Raw genomic sequence first — 20,995 nt, 5'->3', positions numbered from 1 at the left:
TGTAATTACGAAAGCCCCCTCTTATCAGACCAAGAGAGGCCTGTATATATTGATGTGGATGAAGGGGCGGAGGGGGGGGGGCATTGTCGCCACCTCCATCGTCGGTCGATTGAAACTGGTTCAGACTGAGAAGTTTTATATACTCGGTCGGGGGAAAATAGACCTAATTGACAGTCTAACTATACCTCAAAATACATCATTCCACGTGTACACGTCTAATTTTGTTATGATGAATCCCCAGACCCCCACCCCCTCCCCTAAAAGGAAGTCGGGCTATTCAACCAATCCAGGGCCACATCACCTCCTTTAAAAAGACAATCCTTCATTTGCCTCTAGCCCTTCCGTAAAGGTCCATTACCATCATTAATTCAGTCGGGGAGGGGAAGAGGAGGGAAAGTGTAATATGGGCCAACCTTTGAAATCATATATGCAAGCCCACTACAGCCCAATGTCATTGACGCTGCAACGCGTTATGCTCAGCTGGAATACACTCTCCGTTTGGATAGATTGAAACTTTACTTTAACTTTTTTGAACTGTATAGTATAATTTATACCTTAGTTACAAATATTACGATACTGAAAACTATAAATATTTCATTCGACCAAGTTTCATCCATAGCAAAAGCAGGTAAGCAAACATATAAAAAATAAGTTATTAATATATGATCAACATGCAGACAGCCAGGCATTTTCAATTTATAACTGATAATACCAAACCATGTCAGAGAAAGTGACGTAAAGATTTTCAATCTGGTACAATTTTGACATAATTATGTACATACCTTATCTACGGCGGACTCGTGTTTATTTTCCAATAAGCCCAATTTAGACAGTGATTCTCTTTCTCTGTTAATATTATCATCATCAGCCTCTTGATGCTCTCCATTCTCTCTCGCCTCATTTTCCTCCTCTTCTTCTTCCGCCTCCTCCTCCTGCTCCTCGACGTCAATCCTTTTTCTAAAGTTCGTCATACTCTCGGTAAAGAAAGTCTTCGAACCCGTAGTATCTTGTTTAGCCTCGTAAGAATTGTCAACAAGGCTAGGCCTTTTCGCTAGGTTAATAGCAGGTAACTTTGAACGGCTTTCATCGTAGGATATCCTTCTCATATTCCCGTTACGATCGATTGTAAATTTCTCATTGGAAGTGTTAGAGTTCTTGATCTGTTCGTCCGACAATTGATGCTGAATGTTACTACTCACTTTACTTTCGACTCCGTTCCCGCTTTGTGTGGGTTCGAGGGGTACTTTGGCAGGCGGTTTGTGAATAAAGTCGGTATCTAAGTTGACAATGTGAGATCCAGTCTGAGGTTTTAGGCCTTCATTGGCAGAGAGTTTGCATAGGGGATGAGCGGTCTCTAGAGACCAAACCCAAATTTCTCCATCGTAAGAGGATGTGGCCAATACGCTGTCGTAGTGATCAATGGAGAGGATATCTTCACTGTGTTTGACAGCCCATTGTCTGGAATCTTCATCTTCGTCAGAATCACTAGAATGAAAACAAATAATAATAATAAAAAAAAATAGTAAAAATTAAGCCAGATTATATAGTTGAAATTCAAAGATAGACATTGGACGATCAATATTTTTGTATGAGAAAATACAAATCATTATTCACTATAATCGGCGCTTACATGCGTGGTTGCAGTGATATAAGTTCTACTTTGGGAGTTGTATAATTATGAAATGATGTTAAAAGGTTCAAATAAAGATGGATCATAGGTCAAAACGGCTGAAAAGCAAAGTTAGCAAAATACAAAAATGTCTTAACACACCCCCGCCAATCACTGTATGAGTAGATAGAATTAAAATCTGATCTTAATTGCAACGACCCACACCATAGAGAAATGGTATAGATTTTCAATCTTTCATTAAAAATGTAGAGGTTTGAAGTTGACAAAACAAAATTTTCGCTTTCATTTTAATTATTATAATTTATGTACAAATAAAATGGTGGGGGGAGGGAGTATATAGGTTATAATTATATCAAGAATGAGCTTGAACCTGACGTCGTCAGCATTATAATTAAACTTTGTTTGTTTGTGTTTAAAATGGTTAACAGCTCCAGCATTTCTATAAATGAATATGCCGACATTCCATGCAGTATATATAGCTACGGTTACAATAAAGTCAGCTTGGTTTCAAATGAACTTTTTCATTTGAATTATTGATCTACGGTGTCTTATTTGAACCACTGAAAGCATTGTTTGAGATATTAAACCTATAGTGATATTTGGTAACCTCATAGCAAAATCCCGCATCTAACGACACTGTAGCAAAGACTACAATCTTGAAATACTTACATGTAAGTAGTAATTCTTCTATTCCATCCGGTGGTCACTATCCGCAGCTTGGAACAAACAATTCCCGTGACCTGAAATAAAATATGAAAAACCTTACATTTCACCTCATCAACCCTTCTCAAACTTTAACAATGATGATCTCAAAATACATGCGAAATGATGGGAGGAAAGAAGTAAAGATAGAATTTATTAAATCAAAGAACGAAAATTAATATTATGAAAGGAATAAAATAAAGATAATGTAATTTATACATTTATACAATATATGAAGGAAAACCATACGCATGTGACACATGCCCTGAAGAAGCTGAACAGGTACAACCATCAGATCAAAATAAAACGCAATAATGAAATAAACTACTGACATCATCAGATTGCATGTTTTCTTTTCCAGAATAGCGCCACTAAATATGCTCAAGCGCTGTTTTTCTAATAAACTCCGGTACTTAAAAAATTGGAGCAACCACATATACTTTGGGGAGGATTTATCTCCCTCCCCATATACTCTTCTCCCAAGACGACATAACATCTTACCCCTCCCCCTCTCCCGGAACCACTCATTATAACCAAAGATAGTGGTTTCACCCCTGCATGAAAAACAATCAGCCAAGAAAAGAACATAACATTTGTATACCTTTTCAAGTTTATCAAATTCTCAACTAAGGTCACAGGTTCGAAACCTTGTTCCTGCCAAATTTTCTTTACCCCCTCACAATTTATTTATAATATCCCAACTCAGTTTCCTTTCTTGACAGAATTTTGCAAATAGGATATTTGTAATTTCACAAAACAATAATTTTTCTTCAAATATTACCTCCACGTAATCAAAGACCTCTAGTTCTCGCAGACACGCCCCGTTATTGAAGTTCCACACCTTCACTGTACCATCACGACCCCCGGTAATGAGTCTTCTTAACGAAGGGTCAAAGGTCATAGCGGTGATCTCAGCACTCTTCTCGATTCCTTTCTCAGTGTAAGTATGTGCCTTGGAGAATTGTATCGTCTTCGTTCCCGTCTCGAGATCCCAGACACTGACCACAGATTCATGGCAACTGCTGACGACCTGATTAAAGAGACTGTTATAGAGGGCGCACGTCACTGGCTTAGTATGAGACACGGCCTCGTCATCCTCAGACTCAGACTCCCATTTATGCTCGAGAAGAGCAAGCTACAATGAACAAGGTGAAAAGGAAATTAATACAAAAATTCAGTAATTAATAAAAAACATATGAGACTTCTAAAACTGGAGATCAAATATTGGGTAAATACTTATCAGAGGTATATATCCGATCCCGTATTCGATTTATAGCGTAATTTATGGATCAGCTGACGTGCTCGTACTGCTTACGTTTTGCCTTGTTAGATATCGTATTAATGTTTAGAAGTGGATATACATACACCGATGGGCTATATATCCGCACGTAATGTACATGGTCATATGATTAGATCCCGTAGTACAGTGATTCCATTTAGAACAGGATCATTACATTATCGGTGGGTAGCATGTGGGATGTATAGTGTCCGTGCTTAACACAATTAGCTCCCGTTAGAGAGTAAAAGCATATTATTATTATCATTGATATGGTCGACTGGTCGTATAGTATCCACGCTTACTTGACTAGATCTGGAGATATATGATCCCGTTTGAGGGAGTGGAAACTTACGATATATAGATAATATGTCTTAATGTCTGTACTTAACTGATTATATCTCGGATTATATGTTACTCAGATTATGAGAGTGAAGCATGCATGTTATACTGACATAATGACAAGATCTTATAGTCACAATGCTTACCTGGTTAGACCCTAGTATAAGTGATCCCGTCTTAGCGTGGAAACATACAGTATTGATGCCATGTGGTCCAATGTTGATACTTCTCGGATTAATGTTCTGTAGGCAGGTTTGATCTCGCATATCCCAAACTTTGATACCCTGAATAAGTAAGGAGTAAAAAATAGATATTGAAGATACATGTGAATATTTCATACGTGTTTGACGTCACATTCTTTAAAATCATAGCTTCATTCGAGGGTTGATAACATCATTGCTCTCGTGTATAAACCTATTGTTGTACATACAACATATTGAATGTCGATTGCTTATCATGTTTATGAACCTACAAAAGGATATATAGATTTAAGTAACACAACGGCGAACAGTCAGCTGGAGGAAGTATTTAGCAGGTAAGCAGGCAACAAAATTGCTTGAATGTCATAACTTGGCCTGAGATTGGTGAGGACGGTGGAGTAGAAGCAAGGCTTTTGGTTATATATATATATATATATATATATATATATATATATATATATATATATATATATATATATATATATATATATATATATATATATATATATATATATATATATATATATATATATATATATATATATATATAATTATAATGAATTGCCTAAAAAGAGTGGTTATTCTGTGTATATTGTCAGATTCAAAGCACTCTCTACAATAACAATACGCCCTCAATAACAGTTATACTAAGCCAATTTATACGCATTCACACCAGTAGAATCACTGTGGTCGAGTGGTACGGACTTCGGTTTGTGACACAAGACCCGGGGGTTCGATTCCTACCTTCGCCTGATGAGTCCCACAAGCTCGAAACCGGTCGTGAAGTGGACTTTTTTTCTGGTGTGTTGTTCTATATTTATTACCTAGATTAATCACATTTCATTAAAGACAGAAATCGTCATAATAATGATATTATGATTCTTACCTTATCTTTTCCAACGCTTATTATCTGCCCATGGTGACCATTTACAACAACGTGTGTAACAGCAGATGTGTGGCCCTTCATGACTGCGGTAGCTTTTGTCGTGACGTAAGGGTTCCACATACGTACTGAACGATCCATTCCGCCCGTAACTTGGTAGCAGAAAGAGAAGATGAGCACTTTGTTAGTTTTGGGTGTAAATAGAACACATCAATATTTCTTCTTATGTAGGGGGGGGGTGGGAGCAACATTGAATGTGAAGGGGGTTGTGCAAGATTTGTTTGCTGCGCAGAATCCTTTAAGCTACAGACTGTTTTTGTAGTATACTTCACTATCAAACGCAACAACAAAAGATGAAAGTCGTGAGAAAATGAAAAGTGGTCAATAAAATATTAAATGTTTCAATCTCCCATTTCCCAAGAACAATGAGAAAAAAAAAATAAAAAAAAAATAAAAATAATAATAATAATAATAATAATAATAATAATAGAAAATAAACACTTAAATTAAGACCCTGAAGTATCTTCTAACTGAAGTTAAGATTATAAGGTTTTCATTGACGGTAATACTTACTTATCACATTTGTCTCTTTGTCATAGTCGAAACAAACTATTCCTTTTCTGATTTTAAAGAAGCAATTTGTTTTCTTGCGATCCAGATCTCCAATGTAGATAGAGGTCTCATTAGTGGTCGCACAGGATACAAATGAATTCAAATTTGGGATGAACTTGACTTTCCGTACCCAGTCCTCGTGCAACGGCTAAATCGAAATGAACAGAAGCAGTTGAAAACATAAATGAACGGAGAAAGGAGCGCATGGACAAAAGGCCGGACGGACGGACGAACGAACGGACAGACAGAGGAGATATTGCAGTTAATTGGGACATGTTCAGATCGAAGTAACGTCACTTGCAACACATCGTATTTATTATTTGGTTTCTGATCTAGCCATCTCTTTGAAGGTCCCAACATTGCCATGTCGACATCATAGGACTATTACATTCGCTCCTAAAAGTTGCTTTTAGTGTTCAGAGATTCAAATCAGTGTAATTGGATTTTTTTAATATTTGTAGAAAATATTTCTAGGTGTTATAGGCTTTAGGATGAGGATATTCTGTTACACAGTCATTTCATTGTTACATTGGGTGTGGTGGTACAAGTTTGCAGTGTATCACGACACGTCGCATCATATATGTCTAATATACCCGCATGTACCTGCACCATGCTCATAACATGTCATGTAATATTCTATTTAATTTACAATAGTTGCATAAATAAGCAAGTCGAGTTGGCCGAGTGGTTAAGGCGGTGAACAACTTTTGTAAAGTCAATTTGTGTCATTGATAACTTATTTTGAAAATACTCTTAATTTTATGTAGAAAGACATTTCTTGTGAATATATTAGACATGGGTGAGCCAGTGGGTTCACCTTTCAATAAAGAAAAAAGGCGATGGACTGCTAATCAATCGTGCTGCGCATGAGTAGGTTCGAATCCCATCCTCGTCTTATGGAGAGCAAGATGTTGCAAGCTTCGTTACACGTTTTGCCATAAAATAAAAAAGTAAAAAAAAAGCGATGTACAGCTAACCATTTGTGCTCTGCACCCTTGGTTACAAATTCACATTTGAATATTTATGTGAAAAAAACAAATAAATGAAATGAAATCCCATCCCTGTCGACTGTTATTGTTTTATGTTTTAAGTTATTGTCTTATGGAGAGCAAAACTTTCATAATATAAAATGTTTCAAGTTTATTAACACCACGCTATCATGATAAATCATAACACAAGACGAGGTGGCCGAGTGGTTAAGGCGATGGACTGCTAATCCATTGTGCTCTGCACGCGTGGGTTCGAATCCCATCCTCGTCGACTGTTATTGTTTTTCAGTCTTATGGAGTGCAAAACTTTTCATATATTTTAAAATGCTTCGATTTTCTTTACACTTTTCACGCTATCATAATATATATCATAACACAAGACGAGGTGGCCGAGTGGTTAAGGCGATGGACTGCTAATCCATTGTGCTCTGCACGCGTGGGTTCGAATCCCATCCTCGTCGACTGTTATTGTTTTTTAGTCTTATGGAGTGTTAAACTTTTCATATATTTTAAAATGCTTCGATTTTCTTTACACTTTTCACGCTATCATAATATATATCATAAGACAAGACGAGGTGGCCGAGTGGTTAAGGCGATGGACTGCTAATCCATTGTGCTCTGCACGCGTGGGTTCGAATCCCATCCTCGTCGACTGTTATTGTTTTTCAGTCTTATGGAGTGCAAAACTTTTCATATATTTTAAAATGCTTCGATTTTCTTTACACTTTTCACGCTATCATAATATATATCATAACACAAGACGAGGTGGCCGAGTGGTTAAGGCGATGGACTGCTAATCCATTGTGCTCTGCACGCGTGGGTTCGAATCCCACCCTCGTCGTCTGTTATTCTTTCAATCTTATGGAGTGCAAAACTTTTCATATATATTAAAATGTTTTGTTTTTCGTTACACGTTTTACGTTATCATGTTATCACGCTATCATAACATAAGAAAAGGTGGCCGAGTGGTTAAGGCGATGGACTGCTAATCCGTTGTGCTCTGCACGCGTGGGTTCGAATCCCATCCTCGTCGAATCATCTTCATGTGCTTTAGATGTGGATCACAGCCCTCACAGGTGTACAGCCTATATGAAGTACCACTTTTTACCCTTTTTATCTGACCCCCTCCCCCACCCGTGTTGCTATCGCCACGATTCCACTTTGAGCCTGCGCATATCCAATCATCTATTGTGGGATGAACCATATTTTATTTCTTGCATTGTTCATAACGTCACACCCGTTCATCATTTTACCCAGTGCGTGTTCTCTACATAATGATGTGAAGATACTCACAGCGAACTTCATTGCTCGAACACCGTTCATGTTTCCTTTCAGTATTTCTGGGAAGGGAACTCGTCGAGATCCAACTATGAAGAAAATGGGGGGAAAAGGTCCAATTTACATGAAAATTAAATTGAATTATACAAGAAGTATGCATAACTTTGGTTGTTCTATTGCGATAAACTTTTCTTCACTTTCCAATGAACGCACAAACTTTGATTTAGTGCTAGAGTGTTTACTTTGATTTCTCTTAGCTATTCTGCATATAGTTAGTTACAGAGATACATGTTATATCCACCTTAACACGCCTGTTGGCGAATGTCGAATGGGTTCGAACCCCATCTGCGCAAATCAAAATTCCAATCAACAAATGAAAATGACTTTTTAAGTACTTAAATAAAGTTAACACTTTATATACTTCCATAACACTACAAGACAAGACGAGGTGGCCGAGTGGTTAAGGCGATGGACTGCTAATCCATTGTGCTCTGCACGCGTGGGTTCGAATCCCATCCTCGTCGACTGTTATTTATGCTAGTCTTTTGGAAACCGAAACTTTTCATATTTTAAGATATTACGATTTTCGTTACACGTTTGACGGTGTCATACGGTGCCCTTCAATCATAAGGTCCTAGTTCGAGTCACTCCCAGATTGTATGTCGTCCAGTTACAGAGTTGTTGACAATTAAGAATTCATAATCATGGACGTTATATATGAATGTAAGAGAATGTAAGTTATGTAAGTTATATATGTAAGTTATATGTTAGTTATGTAAGTTGTGTTATGTAAGTTATATGTAAGTTATATATGAATGTAAGTTATGTAAGTTGTTGTTATGTAAGTTATGTAAGTTATGTAAGTTATGTAAGTTATGTAAGTTATGTAAGTAAGAATGTAAGTTAATGTAAGTTATATATGAATGTAAGAGATAAGCCAATGAAGCTTCTTCGCGAGTTCCTGCTTGCAGGAGGATCTAATATACAATACAATAATATACCATAACACAAGACGAGGTGGCCGAGTGGTTAAGGCGATGGACTGCTAATCCATTGTGCTCTGCACGCGTGGGTTCGAATCCCATCCTCGTCGTCTGTTATTTATGCTAGTCTTTTGGAAAGCAAACATTTTCATATTTTGAGATGTTCCGATTTTCGTTAGACGTTTTACGCTATCATAATATATCAAAACATAAGACGAGGTGGCCGAGTGGTTAAGGCGATGGACTGCTAATCCATTGTGCTCTGCACGCGTGGGTTCGAATCCCATCCTCGTCGACTGTTATTTTATGCTAGTCTTACATGGAAAGCAAATGCTTTCTTATTGCAAGATGTTTCACTTTCCGTTACACGTTTTACGCTATCATAATATACCATGACGTAAGACGAGGTGAAAGAGTGGTTAAGGCAATTGTGGTGCTATTAATAATACAGCCTATTTTCATAATTAAATAAAAGAAAAAGTTACGTCATATTTATGAGGTTTACGTGAGTCATAAAAATTTAAATAAATTTTTCAAAGTTTAGGAAAAGGTAATTTTCTACTTTTAGCGGACAAAGAGTATACCCAACAGTACCATTTATATAGAGGCAAGCTATTTTGATTTTAAGCTAACTAACTATATGCTAAGTTATAATTATTTACTGATACCTGTATACGAATATTTAAGTATGGTTATAACAGTAACAATTAATCCTAGTACTAAATTCAATGATTTATTATTGACTTGAGATACTATTTAGACAATTTTCAAGATAATATATTATATGAGATGACGATTGATCTCAGAAATTTTTTTTTGTAATAACATATAAATAAGTAAATACGTTGTATATGAATTAATAATTATTTGTTTTAATGTATATACCCAATCATTTTTGTAAATAAATGTTCTAATGAGTAGGCCAGTGGACACATCTCTCAAAGAAGAAAAAGAAAGACAATGGACCAAGATTCCACCGTGCTTTGCCCGCGTGGGTTCGAATCCGATACACTTCGAATACAATTTTCTTTTTTTTTTAGCTTTTTACAACAGATTATATGCCAGGTATCGAGACTTGTCGAATCTCTTAAAGCTGATTGGTTGTTATCAATCGGCAGGTATTCAAATTGGGGTCCTCATGACAACTAAGGACGTTTCATAAAAGCAATAACAAGCCTTGTTTCAAACATCTTGTCACGGGGAACAGAAATAATCATTTCTCCCTCCTCCCTCCTCCCTCCTCCCTCCTCCCTCCTCCCTCCTCCCTCCTCCCTCCTCCCTCCTCCCTCCTCCCTCCTCCCTCCTCCCTCCTCCCTCCTCCCTCCTCCCTCCTCCCTCCTCCCTCCTCCCTCCTCCCTCCTCCCTCCTCCCTCCTCCCTCCTCCCTCCTCCCTCCTCCCTCCTCCCTCCTCCCTCCTCCCTCCTCCCTCCTCCCTCCTCCCTCCTCCCTCCTCCCTCCTCCCTCCTCCCTCCTCCCTCCTCCCTCCTCCCTCCTCCCTCCTCCCTCCTCCCTCCTCCACCCTCTTGCTTTCATATTTATTACCTGATTTAGCATTTTGAGATCCAAAGAGCGCTGCTCCCAGAGCCTCGGTGAAGAGGAAGCAAGACACGTTACCACCAGCATCACCAAATACAAGGACCGCTTTGTTCATATTCTTGGGATCGAACCTTGGGAACATAAATCAAAACTACAGTATGAAATGTTTTTCAAAAGGTAGTGAGGGCGGTAGTGAAGAACTTAGCATGCATAGACTCCTGATAGGCCTATGTGACCTGCTGCCGTGTTGGACGAATCTAACCATCATAGTAATTACCGACTTTGCAATCCATGTTATAGTCATTTGCTGACTCTGCAGTCCGCGGTCCCCATTACAATTTTGCAAGGACGGTAAGAGTGACTCCATAGTTTTTCCTTTCGGGACCCCCCCCCAATAAAAAAAAAAATCAAAAGAAGAAAAATAGAAGAAAAAAAGGTGAGACAATAACGGAACATGTATCATATCAAACATGATATAATATATAGAACTACAATTTCGATATGTATATAACACGTTGAAATAAAATATGTTAAATGTCAACATTTTCATTGAGTACCATTATAATGTAGCAATATTGCATAAACAATGGGGAAAGACGAATTGGGGTGGGGTTGGGGGGGGGGTAGTTTGGGAGGAGATCTGTGGTGTACTACACACGGTGACAAATTATTTTTGCTAGTAACATATATAAATGACAGCTGTTATTCTTTTCAGATAGACGGATTGATAACTTGAAAAAAAATGTGCTATACGCAACCCCTCACCCCCACCCCACCACCCCACCACCCCACCCCTGAATTGTTACCCAGGTTTGAAGACCATCTTTGTCTTCTCTTTCAGTTTATAAAAAATGTCATTGTACAAAACAGTAAGAAATATACAAAATTGTACAATATTAATATACAACATTTACATAATGGAAATATATATATATGGCACCAAACACAATTAATATATACATTTTTTTTTAATTCGATTATTTGAGAAATATATGAGTTTGTATGTTTTAATTGTAAAATTGAAATCAAACTCTGGTAATTTGAAAACGGGTAAATGGTGAATGAATAACCAGCACATACCAGTAGTCCATAGTCAATGCACAGTGGTCTAATCCAGTCACATGAAAGCAACGGTCGTACTTTGTAGCATTAACGTCATAGAAACCTGTAAATAATAATATTAATTAAAAAAACAAGAAACATGCAACGACGGTTGTATTCAAATTTGTCTACATAATAATTGAAATATTAAAGTTTTATTTGAATATTATTCAACAATGTTCTCATCCTTGATCGAACCTCATTTCATCCTATCGTTATGGAGAGCATTTTAAGATGTTTCAATTTTCTTTACATATTTAACGTATCCTAACACAAGACGAGGTGGCCGAGTGGTTAAGGCGATGGACTGCTAATCCATTGTGCTCTGCACGCGTGGGTTCGAATCCCATCCTCGTCGACGGTTATTGTTTTTCAGTCTTATGGAGTGCAAAACTTTTCATATTTTATGATCATAATATGTTATATCATAATATATTATATCATAATATATCATAACACGAGACGAGGTGGCCGAGTGGTTAAGGCGATGGACTGCTAATCCATTGTGCTCTGCACGCGTGGGTTCGAATCCCATCCTCGTCGACGGTTATTGTTTTTCAGTCTTATGGAGTGCAAAACTTTTCATATTTTATGATCATAATATGTTATATCATAATATATTATATCATAATATATCATAACACGAGACGAGGTGGCCGAGTGGTTAAGGCGATGGACTGCTAATCCATTGTTCTCTGCACGCGTGGGTTCGAATCCTATCCGCGTCGACGGTTATTGTTTTTCAGTCTTATGGAGTACAAAAAATTTCATAAATTTTAAAATGTTTCGATTTTCTTTACACGTTTTACGCTATGTTTAGTTTAGTTTACTTTAGTAGAAAAAAGGGATCAGGTGGGACACTCAAGTCCCCATCAAGGACCTAGCTATAGGAGAGAAAAAAACTGAAGACACAAAGACTCAGACCCTATTACATTGCTTAAAGTGCTTGTCCAAGGCATTCTTAAACCCATTCACACTACTTGCAAGTACAACTTTCTCAGGCGAACCGTTCCACTCATTCACAACCCTATTAGAAAAAAGAGTTATGCCGAATATTAATCCTACTTTGTGTCTTTTGGAGTTTAAGACAATGACCTCTGGTACAACTACTATTAGCAAACATGAAAAAGTCAGTGAAGATAAATTGTCAAAACCATACACAATCTTGAAAACCTGAATCAAGTCACCACGTAACCTCCTGAGCTCCAGTGTGGTGAGATTCAACAGTTGTAACCGACTATAATAAGGAACACCCTTTAAGGAACTAATCATCACTAATCATCCTATCATAATATATCACAAAACAAGACGAGGTGGCCGAGTGGTTAAGGCGATGGACTGCTAATCCATTGTGCTCTGCACGCGTGGGTTCGAATCCCACCCTCTTCGACTGTTATTTATGCTAGTCGTTTGGTAAGCAAAACTTTTCATACTTTAAGATGTTCCGACTTTCGTTACACGTTTTACGCTATCATAATATATCATACCACAAGACGAGGTGGCCGAGTGGTTAAGGCGATGGACTGCTAATCCATTGTGCTCTGCACGCGTGGGTTCGAATCCCATCCTCGTCGACTGTTATTTATGCTAGTCTTTTGGAAAGCAAAACTTTTCATATTTTATGATGTTACGATTTTCGTTACACGTTTTACGCTATCATATATCATATATTACAACACAAGACGAGGTGGCCGAGTGGTTAAGGCGATGGACTGCTAATCCATTGTGCTCTGCACGCGTGGGTTCGAATCCCATCCTCGTCGAATGTTATTTATGCTAGTCTTTTGGAAAGCAAAACTTTTCATATTTTATGATGTTACGATTTTCGTTACACGTTTTACGCTATCATATATCATATATTACAACACAAGACGAGGTGGCCGAGTGGTTAAGGCGATGGACTGCTAATCCATTGTGCTCTGCACGCGTGGGTTCGAATCCCATCCTCGTCGAATGTTATTTATGCTAGTCTTTTGGAAAGCAAAACTTTTTCATATTTTATGATGTTACGATTTTCGTTACACGTTTTACGCTATCATATATCATATAGTATAACACAAGACGAGGTGGCCGAGTGGTTAAGGCGATGGACTGCTAATCCATTGTGCTCTGCACGCGTGGGTTCGAATCCCATCCTCGTCGACTGTTATTTATGCTAGTCTTTTGGAAAGCAAAACTTTTCATATTTTATGATGTTACGATTTTCGTTACACGTTTTACGCTATCATATATCATATATTACAACACAAGACGAGGTGGCCGAGTGGTTAAGGCGATGGACTGCTAATCCATTGTGCTCTGCACGCGTGGGTTCGAATCCCATCCTCGTCGACTGTTATTTATGCTAGTCTTTTGGAAAGCAAAACTTTTCATATTTTATGATGTTACGATTTTCGTTACACGTTTTACGCTATCATATATCACATAGTATAACACAAGACGAGGTGGCCAAGTGGTTAAGGCGATGGACTGCTAAACCATTGTGCTCTGCTCGCGTGGGTTCGAATCCCATACTCGTCGACTGTTATTTATGCTAGTCTTTTGGAAAGCAAAACTTTTCATATATTAAGATGTTACGATTTTCGTTACACATTTTACGCTATCATATATCATATATTATAACACAAGACGAGGTGGCCGAGTGGTTAAGGCGATGGACTGCTAATCCATTGTGCTCTACACGCGTGGGTTCGATCCCTTCCTCGTCGACTGTTATTTATGCTAGTCTTTTGGAAAGCAAAACTTTTCATATATTAAGATGTTACGATTTTCGTTACACATTTTACGCTATCATATATCATATATTATAACACAAGACGAGGTGGCCGAGTGGTTAAGGCGATGGACTGCTAATCCATTGTGCTCTGCACGCGTGGGTTCGAATCCCATCCTCGTCGACTGCTATTTATGATAGTCTTTTGGAAAGCAAAACTTTTCATATATTAAGATGTTACGATTTTCGTTACACGTTTTACGCTATCATATACCATATATTATAACACAAGACGAGGTGGCCGAGTGGTAAAGGCGATGGACTGCTAATCCATTGTGCTCTGCACCCGTGGGTTCGAATCACATCCTCGTCGACTGTTATTTATGCTAGTCTTTGGGAAAGCAAAACTTGTCGTATTTTAAATATGTACCGATTTTCGTTAAACGTTTTACGCTATCATAATATATTAATAACACAAGACGAGGTGGCCGAGTGGTTAAGGCGATGGACTGCTAATCCATTGTGCTCTGCACGCGTGGGTTCGAATCCCATCCTCGTCGACTGTTATTTATTCTAGCCTTTTGGAAAGCAAAACTTTTCATATTTTAACATGTTCCGATTTTCGTAACACGTTTTACGCTATCATATATAATATATCATAACCAAGACGAGGTGGCCGAGTGGTTAAGGCGATGGACTGCTAATCCATTGTGCTCTGCACGCGTGGGTTCGAATCCTCGTCGACTGTTAGTTTTTTCAGTTTTTTGTGGAAAACTTTTTGTGGAAAACTTTTTCATACTTTATGATCATAATATATCATAACACAAGCCGAAGTGGCCTAGTGGTTAAGGCGATGGACTGCTAATCTATATTGTGCTCTGCAAGAAGTCGGTTGCACTCGGGAAATTGTTTTCAAGGTTTTTTTTTGTTTCTTACTGATGTCTCTTTCCGTTGATGATATGGCTATCATGTTAACGTTCGGCATACAGACCATGTCAGTCAGCCACATAGGTTTCGTCTTCTCTCGAGGCTGCTCCAACTGAAAGGTACGAAAAGAAAATGGGGTTGTAAGGCAGATGGGATGTCAGCTTTATATAAGGGGAATTTCACGCCCCTGCAGGCAAGGTATTTTAAAACCTTAATATACAACATACTTAGATGAAGCAACCAACTTTACTGAAGAGTCTGAAGTCTGAAGAGAGTTGGCTTATTAGGTTTTTATTTACTTCCTTGCCTCTCGACCGACTCTCTGCCGTTTGTATGTATTCTTTGCTCGTTAGAAATCTGCACCCTCCATCACCCACACCCCCACCCCACCACCACCCCCGCCTAAGTACTAGTCGGTGGTTATCCACGATCACCACAAGGAGAGAGTGGCAATTAAAACAACTTTAAGGTCTCCTATATCACACTTTGGGTTCGCTTAACTACATAAAAAGCACTTCAACCCACTTCAAACCCACCATATGTGATTTATAGTTAGAATGGGATCCCTTACCGTAATAGATCGAATCATATTCATCTCAATGTTCCAAATATTGATGACGCCCTCTTTACTGACTGAGATATACCTTCCGCCTTGTTCACTATCTTCACTCATGGAACTGTGTCTTAAGTTGACGGTTTGGAAGAATCCTACCTTAGTAAGAGTATCCCTGTGATTGCTGGTCAAGGAGAGAAGAAATATATAAAAAATATAAAAAATAACACTTTGCAGTGTAGTGCGCATGTGTAAATTCCTGACCGATATTACAAAGTATGTGTGCCGTTATGTACGGTATAATATTGTTTAGAAAAGAAAGAAAAAATATGACGCTTAAATTATTTTGGCAATGCTCTGTAACAAAAGTCACGGTGGGTTACATGTACTTACTATGCAAATTACATCACGACTTTGTCACGAGATTGTGGACGTGTTAATTATATCATAAGTTTATAACTGTCGCTCACAAAGCATTTTCTTTTTCATGAGAAATTTAATTGCCGCTTTCAATTTTTGCTCGTCTGTGGTGAACACCATGAAATCGGGCTTTAAAAACCAATGGCTATGTTGTATTTCAGCAAATGATGTCATATTATGTTATTAATAACGGTACATTCATGTAACTGATAGAGTGAAGGCTGTCTCACCTCGCGATGACTCGTAAAGGCTTCGGAAATGGTATCTGGAACAAGTATAAGGTGACGAAAAGGGATATGTTAAAACGTTTCATCATTAAATAACCATATTGAAGGTTGCTTTCAGGAATACGCCAAGAATGTAAATTCTTTGAAACTTATTATCTTGATTTATTTTTGGGAAATGCAATATTTATAAATAACTTTAATATAATGGGTATTGGCAATAGAAAAACGAAATAAAGAAACAACAGGTTTTTGTTTTGATTTGAACTTTTTTAAGTTCTATTTCAAAATACATAGTTCATTATAGCTTAACTGGTCAAGTTTGAGTTCGAATATTGAAGTAAAAAGTGTAAACTTGTGGATTTTTTAAAATTTTAATTCCGTTCATCCAGGGATATAAAAATGTGTTTGTGCGACGAAAGGCGAAGAAATCGCAGTCAAACTCATTAATCCCTGATTTATTATAATTCACTTACTGTAATAATTTAACAATGTGTTCTAGTTTGATCAACTGCAATGTAAGTTATAGTAATTCCTACAACGTTTCGGTTTGTCCAACCGCAAGAAAAAAATGGAAAAGCAAAAAAGATGGAAAAATTATTATTTTATTAGAGTGATTAGCAAACAAGGAAAGAGAAAGTATGAAAGTCATATTAGTCATTCATATTGCATCAGATTATTGTTATAAGATTAATTCCAACCAGGTGGTTGCTTCTGTCACGTGACATCTCACTTCCAAGTCCGCTTGGGTAGTGGAGTATAGAGCCTTATTTGATTTTAGGAGTTTTACTCAATATTTGCAAAAGGAGTATCACAAAAAGACACAATTTTTAGTGAAAGAAAAGAGAAGAAATAAGAACCACACACGCACTCACAAAATATATAAACTTACCCTCTATATCCGCATGAAATTGACAAAATAAGAACAATTTCCGAATGTTAAACATATTATATGCATTTTAAAGTGTTATTACGATATTTTTTGACCAATAAATGTAGACCATATATGACAAGTTATATTTTTCATAAGTAACACACATCTCCCCCCCCCGCACCCCCGCACCCCCCCCCCCCCGCCCGCCGCACAAAAAAGTCGGTCTGCCGTACTTTGATAAAACAAACAGAGAGAAAAATATTAAGTACATTTAAATCAAATGAATTTTCAATACGATAACTCGTAATTGATTTCGCATAGGGACGTCGATAACACGGATGAGATAAAAACTTGAACTTCTATTTCTATAACAAAGTTCTATGACTAACTTTAAAGATGAATCAAAAATTACAAGTTACATTAACTATTATTAGTTTATTAATACTGACCTCTTTAAATAAGTTGCTCATGTGATCTTTCTCCTGGTATTCAAGCAGCATGTATGATAAATATTCATCCTGGATGTCGGAAGCAGAGAAAAATGGAAAGTGAATATGGATATTCATTAAATCAAAAAATAGAAAAAGAGGCAGTCGGAACGGGGAACAAAAAAGTAAGGAAATGAATAGAGTTGACCGTATAATTGAAGGACGCAACATTCCCTTTTCCCAACAATACACACTCCTAAAACTCTCTCACCCTCATCCCTTACCCTCATACCTCACCCTCATCCCTCACCCCACATCTCCTCTCCTCACCATTCTATTATCTTCTCCCATACACGCAACATTCTCTCTTCTCAACCGTGCACTCTAAAATCTCTCACCCTCACCCCTCATCCCTCACCCTCATCCCTCATCCCCACATCTCCTCTCCTCTCCTCACCGTGCTATTATCTTCTCGTATACATGTTTCGGAAGATGCCCTAGAGTTCAGATATAAATATTAATATGTGACGGATTATTAACTATCATTACTGCAGGATCATTACTGCAGTATCTTTGTTGTTGTTTTTTTTCTCGGGAATTTATCCTTTAAAGAGTGAATGCTTATCAAGTACGGTACATTGCACAGACGCCTCAGCATATACACTCCGATAACTTGAAACACATGACTATATATCGTAACGACATAACATGGTTAGAATATTTATCAAAGAAATATCTACTGAGAACTTCATCCTTTGAGCTGTGATACTAAGGAGGTTAACATGATTCAGTTATTAGTATTTACAGTGAATGTACGCATGAAATGAGGAAATGACGTCATCAATTTAAGCATTAAAGGGATGTTCGGGCATTATAAATGTCCTTTACAGACAAGTATACCTTAAACGAAAGACATAATTAAAAAACTCATCCGAACCTTAAATGGTTCGTTTAATTGGCTTCAAGCATACCGACATAAAAGATCGCCTATATTTTCATCCTACCACTGACAGTATAGTCTTCCTTACACGGTATATGTAAATTAATACAAAGAAATACGAAAATTTGAAATATTCTAACTTCTCACCCAATCGACAGTGCCATCACAGTTAGCATCTACTTTCATGAAGACAATGGCCAGCTCTCTATCGTCCACCTGCGTATTTAAAATATTATCAAATAGTTTCATAAATTAATTTAATTCACATAATCTGACAAACTGTTGCATACCAAATATGCTAGGAGTAGCATAAAAATGGTCTCGCAAAACGCAAAATTATATCTACATGTTTAATTTATACCCCTGCCCAGGACAATAAATATATCCCTATAGATGCAGTTTCTTTCTGTCTTTAATTCGATGCAATTTTCAAGTTAACTGTGTCATGATAAATAAACTTTTATAAGTTTTGGAGCATTTTTAGGATTTGACGTTATCCTGATGACCATGCCTGCAATATCAACCTCAAACAATTTACAATAATCAAAGTCCCTCTCGGAGAACTGAAAAAAAAAATCAGCAGCATTTTTTTATCAAAATAGTTCCTCGAAAATATCCCTATATTTAACATAAACCATGTTGAACCAATTCTGTTCATTTATAAGTTCAAGACACTTTTGTAAAAATAATTCTTGGCCTTGATACTAGATACTAGAAATAAATATGTTCCCATTTACATTCATACTATACGCATATTAAAATAACTATACTGACTGTGCTCTCTCGCAAGCTGCAAAAAGTATAACCAGTGATCGTTGGTTGAAAATACAGTAACTATTCTTTTAAACATGCAATTCTTGATTAGAAAAGTGGCAAAGTGCAAAATATTTTACTGGACCGAGGAAGAAACTTCAGTTAGTACAACAAAAAAGGTGCTTTTTGGAAGGTTTGTTATATGTGACCGCGGGGAGCGGGTGGGGGGGGGGGCTAAATGGGTGTTGATTCTTCTGATATCAGTACATTCTTGGTTTGACAACGTTGTGCAAAGTTGTGAAGTGCAACAACATTTCATTAAGTGCAGGAAAGCCAGCTACTTTAGAACTAGCAAAACATATATTACGCAAGAGGAGGAAGGATGGAAGTGCATGGATGTTGTGCGGTAAAGGTCTATGGTTACTGAATGGGAGTGGGGTAAGGTAATTCTTCAGATTTCTGTGAATCCCAAAACGAGAGTTAAAAATCAGAACATTGCTGTACCTGTGGTACTTTGAAAGGATGATCGATGGTTAACCCCGCCATTACCGATCCACGCCCCCACCCCCACTGCACTAGTCTTCCAGTGTGAACTCTCAACCTTTATATACAAGGACTATATATGTGTTTTATTTCACGGGAGATTAGAGACGTTATAGATTTCATGACAGATGAAAGGAAGATGAATCGTGTAAGTTCTGACAAAACCAAATATGTATAGTGTCGGTGGTGAGTGTGCAAAAAAAAAACAAAAAAAAATTGGAGTTAGAAGAAAACGTCACACCCAGACTGAAGCTTCAATACTTACATCGTCCTGTTTTGTTTTCCAGAAAAAGAATAATAAGTAAAACAAACACATAGAGAAACTATTATCGATATAGTACAATGTAAAGTGGAAACATAGATCAAATACGGCGCGAAACATTTCTTTGTGTTTTTAAAGGAAGGAAATATATACCGTGCTGAGGGTTATTTTCGATTTCAGAGTACAGTAGCTACTTTCTATACTCCATAGTTTTGCCAACTAAATGTCTCTCTCCAACAAATACGGAACGGTTTGAACCGAAACAAGTTTATTTATTTGATACATCATATCAAAACTTTTTTGAGAGAGAGAGAGAGAGAGAAAAACTGACGCTTTTATCATAAGAACTGTAATAATGAACGATGAGCCGATAAACAACCACTCTGTTATTGCAGAGTTGCCTATATAGCTTGCATACCCGGTTAGTTTGCAATTAATCTGTGGTTCAGTGGACTATGCCAATGAAAACCAACCAACCATTTCTATATCGATAGTAATTTTAGTTGTAGGCCTGTATATAGAACAAATTTAATCATCGATCCAGTAAACCACAAAATTATATCATAAAGCATAATTATAAAGCATATCATTAAATTGAGTTTATATGGATATATAAATACATATATATATAAATATATAAATAAATAATAAATAAATGATACATCATATCAAAACTTTTTTGAGAGAGAGAGAGAGAAAAAAACTGACGCTTTTATCATAAGAACTGTAATAATGAACGATGAGCCGATAAACAACCACTCTGTTATTGCAGAGTTGCCTATATAGCTTGCATACCCGGTTAGTTTGCAATTAATCTGTGGTTCAG

At 37.3% G+C, this 20,995-nt stretch overlaps 1 protein-coding gene and 22 non-coding genes across 24 annotated transcripts in view; 22 read left to right on the top strand and 1 right to left on the bottom strand.

Annotated features, from left to right (window-relative positions):
* Window positions 1–20,995, bottom strand: part of LOC139971800 (cilia- and flagella-associated protein 337-like) — a 29,886-nt gene that overhangs the window by 4,363 nt on the left and 4,528 nt on the right. For both annotated transcript variants that reach the window (XM_071978542.1, XM_071978541.1), the window contains 14 exons: window positions 18,759–18,827; window positions 17,693–17,761; window positions 16,376–16,410; window positions 15,744–15,909; window positions 15,182–15,284; window positions 11,512–11,596; window positions 10,438–10,562; window positions 7,928–8,001; window positions 5,607–5,793; window positions 5,037–5,185; window positions 4,097–4,234; window positions 3,114–3,467; window positions 2,300–2,370; window positions 783–1,485 (listed from right to left, as the gene is read on the bottom strand). In XM_071978542.1, coding sequence (XP_071834643.1) covers window positions 783–1,485; window positions 2,300–2,370; window positions 3,114–3,467; window positions 4,097–4,234; window positions 5,037–5,185; window positions 5,607–5,793; window positions 7,928–8,001; window positions 10,438–10,562; window positions 11,512–11,596; window positions 15,182–15,284; window positions 15,744–15,909; window positions 16,376–16,410; window positions 17,693–17,761; window positions 18,759–18,827 — 2,328 coding nt within the window. The remainder of the gene's footprint in view (window positions 1–782; window positions 1,486–2,299; window positions 2,371–3,113; window positions 3,468–4,096; window positions 4,235–5,036; window positions 5,186–5,606; window positions 5,794–7,927; window positions 8,002–10,437; window positions 10,563–11,511; window positions 11,597–15,181; window positions 15,285–15,743; window positions 15,910–16,375; window positions 16,411–17,692; window positions 17,762–18,758; window positions 18,828–20,995) is intronic.
* Trnas-gcu (transfer RNA serine (anticodon GCU)) lies at window positions 6,824–6,905 on the top strand. The gene has a single exon. It is a non-coding gene; the product is annotated as a tRNA-Ser (tRNA).
* On the top strand, window positions 7,014–7,095 carry Trnas-gcu (transfer RNA serine (anticodon GCU)). The gene has a single exon. It is a non-coding gene; the product is annotated as a tRNA-Ser (tRNA).
* Window positions 7,204–7,285, top strand: Trnas-gcu (transfer RNA serine (anticodon GCU)). The gene has a single exon. It is a non-coding gene; the product is annotated as a tRNA-Ser (tRNA).
* Window positions 7,394–7,475, top strand: Trnas-gcu (transfer RNA serine (anticodon GCU)). Its single transcript has one exon. It is a non-coding gene; the product is annotated as a tRNA-Ser (tRNA).
* Trnas-gcu (transfer RNA serine (anticodon GCU)) lies at window positions 7,586–7,667 on the top strand. Its single transcript has one exon. It is a non-coding gene; the product is annotated as a tRNA-Ser (tRNA).
* Window positions 8,355–8,436, top strand: Trnas-gcu (transfer RNA serine (anticodon GCU)). The gene has a single exon. It is a non-coding gene; the product is annotated as a tRNA-Ser (tRNA).
* On the top strand, window positions 8,924–9,005 carry Trnas-gcu (transfer RNA serine (anticodon GCU)). The gene has a single exon. It is a non-coding gene; the product is annotated as a tRNA-Ser (tRNA).
* On the top strand, window positions 9,109–9,190 carry Trnas-gcu (transfer RNA serine (anticodon GCU)). The gene has a single exon. It is a non-coding gene; the product is annotated as a tRNA-Ser (tRNA).
* On the top strand, window positions 11,809–11,890 carry Trnas-gcu (transfer RNA serine (anticodon GCU)). Its single transcript has one exon. It is a non-coding gene; the product is annotated as a tRNA-Ser (tRNA).
* On the top strand, window positions 11,994–12,075 carry Trnas-gcu (transfer RNA serine (anticodon GCU)). Its single transcript has one exon. It is a non-coding gene; the product is annotated as a tRNA-Ser (tRNA).
* On the top strand, window positions 12,179–12,260 carry Trnas-gcu (transfer RNA serine (anticodon GCU)). Its single transcript has one exon. It is a non-coding gene; the product is annotated as a tRNA-Ser (tRNA).
* Window positions 12,840–12,921, top strand: Trnas-gcu (transfer RNA serine (anticodon GCU)). The gene has a single exon. It is a non-coding gene; the product is annotated as a tRNA-Ser (tRNA).
* On the top strand, window positions 13,025–13,106 carry Trnas-gcu (transfer RNA serine (anticodon GCU)). Its single transcript has one exon. It is a non-coding gene; the product is annotated as a tRNA-Ser (tRNA).
* Window positions 13,214–13,295, top strand: Trnas-gcu (transfer RNA serine (anticodon GCU)). The gene has a single exon. It is a non-coding gene; the product is annotated as a tRNA-Ser (tRNA).
* Window positions 13,403–13,484, top strand: Trnas-gcu (transfer RNA serine (anticodon GCU)). Its single transcript has one exon. It is a non-coding gene; the product is annotated as a tRNA-Ser (tRNA).
* On the top strand, window positions 13,593–13,674 carry Trnas-gcu (transfer RNA serine (anticodon GCU)). Its single transcript has one exon. It is a non-coding gene; the product is annotated as a tRNA-Ser (tRNA).
* On the top strand, window positions 13,782–13,863 carry Trnas-gcu (transfer RNA serine (anticodon GCU)). The gene has a single exon. It is a non-coding gene; the product is annotated as a tRNA-Ser (tRNA).
* Window positions 13,971–14,052, top strand: Trnas-gcu (transfer RNA serine (anticodon GCU)). Its single transcript has one exon. It is a non-coding gene; the product is annotated as a tRNA-Ser (tRNA).
* Window positions 14,160–14,240, top strand: Trnas-gcu (transfer RNA serine (anticodon GCU)). The gene has a single exon. It is a non-coding gene; the product is annotated as a tRNA-Ser (tRNA).
* Trnas-gcu (transfer RNA serine (anticodon GCU)) lies at window positions 14,348–14,429 on the top strand. The gene has a single exon. It is a non-coding gene; the product is annotated as a tRNA-Ser (tRNA).
* Window positions 14,537–14,618, top strand: Trnas-gcu (transfer RNA serine (anticodon GCU)). The gene has a single exon. It is a non-coding gene; the product is annotated as a tRNA-Ser (tRNA).
* Trnas-gcu (transfer RNA serine (anticodon GCU)) lies at window positions 14,724–14,805 on the top strand. The gene has a single exon. It is a non-coding gene; the product is annotated as a tRNA-Ser (tRNA).

The sequence above is a fragment of the Apostichopus japonicus genome, chromosome 8, assembly GCF_037975245.1.
Source record: "Apostichopus japonicus isolate 1M-3 chromosome 8, ASM3797524v1, whole genome shotgun sequence".
In the NCBI taxonomy this organism is placed as follows: Eukaryota; Metazoa; Echinodermata; class Holothuroidea; order Aspidochirotida; family Stichopodidae; genus Apostichopus; species Apostichopus japonicus.
Note: the sequence above shows the minus strand (reverse complement) of the source record. Positions and strands in the feature narration are given on the sequence as shown.